This window comes from Carassius gibelio, chromosome B6 (assembly GCF_023724105.1).
Source record: "Carassius gibelio isolate Cgi1373 ecotype wild population from Czech Republic chromosome B6, carGib1.2-hapl.c, whole genome shotgun sequence".
NCBI classification, from domain to species: domain Eukaryota; kingdom Metazoa; phylum Chordata; class Actinopteri; order Cypriniformes; family Cyprinidae; genus Carassius; species Carassius gibelio.
In genome coordinates, this window is record NC_068401.1 from 412,833 (window position 1) to 418,733 (window position 5,901).

The window sequence follows — 5,901 nt, forward strand, 5'->3', positions numbered from 1 at the left end:
AGCTTTCCTCCACTCAGAATATTCAACAGAACGTATAAACGATAATGAACTTTATCTGAACAGATCTGCTGCTGCTGTAACACTGAGGTCTCCAGGTGTACATAATAAAAGTCTGAGCATATATATATATATATATATATATATATATATATATATATATATATATATATATATATATATATATAAACTTTATTTATATAGTGCTTTATACAACACTGATCGTGTCAAAGCAGCTTTTCAGAGTCACACAGGAAAACAGATTGTCAGTAGAACAAGAAGACAGTAACAGAGTCAGATCATTTATGATTCAGTAATTCATCATCCAGTTCAGCTCTCTTCAATAGTGTCTGTGCAATCAGTCCAGTGTCCCCAACTAAACAAGACCAAAGCTCCTTGGTGACATCAGTTCTCCTCTGACCAGACCAAACTAAGGTGTGGTTTAATTCCAGTCTGCAGCACCGGTCAGATTGAGCAGAGGACTCTTCTAGTTCACCTGTTATTAGCAAATGTTAACTGTACTTTGATGTAGTTTCTGCCTCAGTCTCTGACACCGCTCGTCACTGTCAAAATGACTGATGTGGCCAATCAAATTAAAGGGGCGGGGTTATACTGACGCTTCAGATTTAACGGTCAAAGCGCGTGATGTAAGATTAATATTTTTAGTTTTACATAATAATCTGAAATAACCGACTGTAATATTAAGCGAAACTACTCAACTTTTGACAAATTCCGCCGTTTTAAATAAAAAAATAATTATATATAATATATATATATATATATATATATATATATATATATATATATATATATATATATACGTAATTCATGCAATGTAATTCTTAGACCAGACAAGAAACTTTAAATGCCAGTTTTCAGCATATTACACAAAAGATTAAGAGTGAATGTGTGCATATTGTGAATTAATTCGTGATATTGGGTACCTGTTCTTCTGGTATCATTTCAGTAAATTCACTTTAAAGTGTAAGAGTTATAACGCTCACTCCTCCATCAGGACAGTCATTAAAATCGTTCACTTTTTAATTAATTTTAGCTCTTCAACCATTTTATGTGTTCTTATTTTTAATCATTACTTTAAATTTCTTCGAGCTGTGTATTTTGATATCCCTGTGTCTGCTAAAGAAGTTAAAGAGAGAATTCAGCTGAAAATGACAGCAACCCGCGTGAAACATTACAGATTTCTGACAGAAATTAAAAACACGAACTGTGCCAAAAACACATATTGTATTACAAGTTATTAGAGGCTTTGTTCAGAAGTTATTAAAGCGTGGGCCTTGATTTGACTGAGTGAGAGAGCGATTACTGCATTCGCGCATCACTGTGTTTACTTTCCTCACCGACACTCTTAAGCTCAGGTTTATCGCTGTTTCTAAAGCTGTCATTATCAACATGAACATCACACGACACACTCGTGTCACACACTCACAAACACATAAACACTTACAGCTTCACCGACGCGTCAGACTCCTACAGAAACACAAACACAAGCAGCGTCCATCACTTCCGCATACACAACGCCTCAGCGTCGATACGTCACTTCCGGCACAGGGCTGACGCGAAGCAGACGTGAGCGCTCGCGTCATAGCAGTTTGAGTTAAATAACATTTTTGTCAGTTTCTTTCAAATACAAACGACAATGCTTAGATGACCGACGGACATAAAAAGTTTAATTAAGTCTTTAAACTTTAAGTTTTATCATTAATGTTACCTGCGTTTCGCGTTCTGCATGAATGGACCCTAATTATCACGATCCATTAAATATCACTCTTTCTAAACACCGAGCATATATTAATAATTGTTATTTAGACACTGACAGTGCGTTATTAATCAGGATCTGTGTGAACGCTTTAGTTTGAGGCTTTACTCTTTATTGAGAGATAAATGAAGAGATGCGAGACTGAAATAAACTGTTTGTGTTTATTAGCTTAAATATACACTTTAATCTGTAAATACTGACAATACACTGACTATAGACACGCTTCTACTGTATTAGTAAATACTGACAATATGTAGCCTACTTAATATAATGATAGCTACTTGTTATTATCATCATAAACACTAACTCCCCATTATTAGATGATTTACAAATACTGTCCGTTGATTTACAGTCATAATCAATAAATGCACATTATTTTCCCACGGAATCGTGTGTTACATGATCGGAGTCTATTTAAAACAGTTCATTCAGATTTGCTCTATTTTTGTCTTCTTCCTTTGAGATTTGTCTTTGTGGAATATTTTATCACAGGCCTTTGATGGGAATCATTTCAGTTTCCTGTTCCAAAATAGTTCGTCTTCGTGTTGTATTTATAGGATTACCCGATTGCGTGGTTTATTCGAAAGGATCAGAAGAGCTCTACAAATTAATCTGCTATTCATTTCAAGAGTTTAATTTTACGGGCTCATAATTTACCCGTGCCACTGATGGTTTATTATATTTACGATGTTCAAGATTAGCCTACCTTTTTTTTTTTTTCGATGTGCCTTTTCTAACGATCTTCCAAAACACGTCCGTCTTCTTTTTCCGTTTCTGCAGCTTTGCTTTCCACATTATTCACTTTTTTAAATAGAATAACAATTATATTTATATAGTGAACTATTTAGGCTACACAATATATTTATTCACATTGTATTTTTTTAGATGAAAGCATGAATATGTTTGTACTGTCTGTCCACTTTACACCTTAAATGAGAGATTTGATCAATGTTTGTTTGTTCTCTGTTTAATGATCGGCTCAAACAGCAGAAATCATCTCGAAGCCAAACTCCACAGTAGTTCAGTTCACATGCAAAGAAAACTAAATTAAATCGACAGTTACACTTTTAGTGATGTAACTAACACAGAAAGTCCAGACAGCTAAATATTATAGTATATTATAATACAATATTTGTACACATTGATAGTTTTTATTGTAAATGTTCTATTCGTCTGAAAGCTCAGCAGCCAATAGTTCTGCAGGACACTGCTGACATTCATATATATATATATATATATATATATATATATATATATATATAATTATTAAAATTATATAACCATGTCGGGACATTTAATTCTAATAAAATAAAAGATTATTATTACAAAATGTAAAAAGGGGAACATTTGAAGTTTGTTTTTTTTACACAAAAGTCCAGTCGCCGTTTGAAAAAAGATAGCTCTTTTATTAAAGCAGAATTGTGTCCGTCTCTTCTCAATCATATTTTATTGTCTTTGACTCAAATATAGTGGATTAATCCTGTGCTCGTGTGAGGAGATCAGCCGCTTTATTTACACGATGAATTCTCCCAGATGTGAACACAGATCGAAACGCGTTGAGTTCAGATGCAGGTGATAATAAAAATAACAATAAAAACTTTATTTACATGAGTTCACAGAGTCTGTTTGGGTGCAAGCGAGTCCATCAAACATGAGTCCGCCTGAACAGAGTGTCGAGAGCACTCGTTAGTTCACTAGTTAGTAGTCCTGCTGTGGGCTGTGTGTCAAACTGTGGCGTCGCAGGTCGCAGTTGCGCCGAAACAGCTTCCCGCAGCGGCCGCAGGAGAAGGGCTTGAGGTCTGTATGGGTGAGAAGGTGAGTTTTCAGGTTACTTCTTTGATTAAAGGTTCTTCCGCATGTGGGGCATTTGTGAGGAGATTCCTGTTCAGATTTGAAGCAAGCAAAGGATTATTCCCTTCAGTTTTCCATCGAAAATAAATGCTTCAATGTCAACATTTGAGGCCCATGCAGCTGAGCGAAAAAGCCACGAGGATTTCTTAACACTGCTCGTCTATAATCGACAGCCCCAAACATGACATTTTAATTAAGAGCTACGAACGAACAAAAATCTGTTGGTGCAGAATGTCATTCACATATATACAGAAGGTACAAATGAGGACAATTTACCTGCAAGTGCAAGGTTTTATGAACCGCCAAAGTTCGTGACTGACAAAATCCCTTCCCGCACTCCTGACATTTGAAGGGTTTCTCCTTGGAGTGAATATATCTGTAAAACAAGCGAGAATGAGTCGAGCTGGACCTGACACACACACACACACACACACTCTGGAGCGGTCACCTGTGGTCTCGCACACACACACACACACACTCTGGTCACCTGTGGTCTCACACACACACACACACTCTCTCTCTGGTCACCTGTGGTCTCGCACACACACACACACACACACACACACACACTCTCTCTCTGGTCACCTGTGGTCTCGCACACACACACACACACACACACACACTCTCTGGTCACCTGTGGTCTCGCACACACACACACACACACTCTCTCTCTGGTCACCTGTGGTCTCGCGCACACTCACACACACACACACACACACACACACACTCTCTCTGGTCACCTGTGGTCTCGCACACACACACACACACACACACACACACACACTCTGGTCACCTGTGGTCTCGCACACACACACACACACACACACACACACACACTGGTCACCTGTGGTCTCGCACACACACACACACACACACTCTGGTCACCTGTGGTCTCGCAGGTGGTCTTGTCTCCTGAAGGCCTTGTGGCAGATGTCGCAGGTGTACGGTCGCTCGTCGGTGTGCGTGCGCTCGTGGATCAGTAGATTGTAGGATTTGGTGAAGTGTCTCCCGCAAAACTTACAAATAAATTCCTTTTTGCTTTTGGACGGCAGTCTGCCGCGCGCGGGCTTTCGGTCCGGGGACAGTTTGGCCAGCTCCGCGCTCAGTTTGGACAGCTCGCCCGGTTTGGGCGGATCCTGCTGCGTGGCCGCCACCGCGAGGTTCGCGAAGTCAAACCTGGGTCTCTCCTTGTGCAGCGCGGGAGCGACGCGCGTCACGGACCCGTGTTTGGGGTGGAAGAGGTGCGCGGCGAACGGAAGAGCCGCGGTGAACGGGAAGCGCGGGTCCACGAGGCCCTGAACGGGCGGGTAGCCCAGAGTCCAGTGGTTCATCTGCATGGTTTGGAGCGAGCTCAGGCCGTACAGATGATCCACGGCGGCGGGGAACGTGTTGAGCGTCTGCAGGAGCGAGTAGTTGAGCTGCAGCGCCGGGTGCACCGGGATCGGCGCCGGTAAAGCTTTACTGCCCATATCAGAACCGAACTCGAAGATCCTGAGAAAACACGCAAACCAAGCCGTTAAACTCCAGTCATGAAACACCTCGTTGTTTTCCCTATCTTTTTTATTTATTTTTTAAAGTTGTTTCTTTTCTCAAATTATGATAGGCTACATGGAAAACATGACTATTTTTTCAGTATTTATTTTTTTTCTAATTGTCTTGCATGGAAAGCATCTGCCATAATTATATTATGCCCATATTTATTTATTTTATTATAATATATATTTTTTAATTCTTCTCCATTCCTTTTTCTTCAGTTTTTGTCCCGTGCATTTCACAGTCGCTGTTTAAACAAGCTGTCATGAAAACGCTTTTAATCCAGACTGATTATTATTATAGCTATAGTTCTATAGAAAAAAAAAATCGGTTTTAAAAATCTATTCACAGAAATCACAGAAAACCAAGGAAGCAGAACTGAATTCTCAACAAGAGTTTGATTGGATATTAATATCGTTTCGAGCGACTCTATCATATAGATAATATAATATAAACTAAACTTTAATCTCTGGAAGAAACGAGATCAAGTTGAGAGTGTTTGAGATCTTCAAACTGCTGCACTCTTCATGCGAAATATTTCAATATTATTGTGAAGAACTCTAATAGGTAGCCTATAAATGACTGATCATTAACTGTTCAGGAATAGTTCGCTGACCTCTATAAGACAAATCTGTTTCTATTTCTAAAAAAACAATCTAGTCTAGTTGGAATATATCAGCATCATGAAATCGTGTAACTTTAGGATCAATATTTCATTGACATGTTCTGTTTGCTCTCATTCT

General features: G+C 39.1%; 1 protein-coding gene across 4 annotated transcripts in view; it reads right to left on the reverse strand.

Annotated features, from left to right (window-relative positions):
* Positions 1 to 3,011: 3,011 nt before the first annotated feature.
* Positions 3,012 to 5,901, reverse strand: part of LOC127959613 (protein odd-skipped-related 2) — a 6,181-nt gene continuing 3,291 nt past the window's right edge. For 2 of the 4 annotated variants that reach the window (XM_052558894.1, XM_052558893.1), the window contains exons 2-4: positions 4,511 to 5,116; positions 3,902 to 4,001; positions 3,012 to 3,573 (exon numbers count right to left, since the gene is read on the reverse strand). In XM_052558894.1, the coding sequence (XP_052414854.1) occupies positions 3,499 to 3,573; positions 3,902 to 4,001; positions 4,511 to 5,094 (759 nt within the window). In that variant the 5' untranslated portion in view covers positions 5,095 to 5,116 and the 3' untranslated portion in view covers positions 3,012 to 3,498. Of the gene's footprint in view, positions 3,656 to 3,901; positions 4,002 to 4,510; positions 5,117 to 5,901 lie in introns of all 4 variants that reach the window. The other 2 variants (XM_052558892.1, XM_052558891.1) reach the window with 1 other exon arrangement.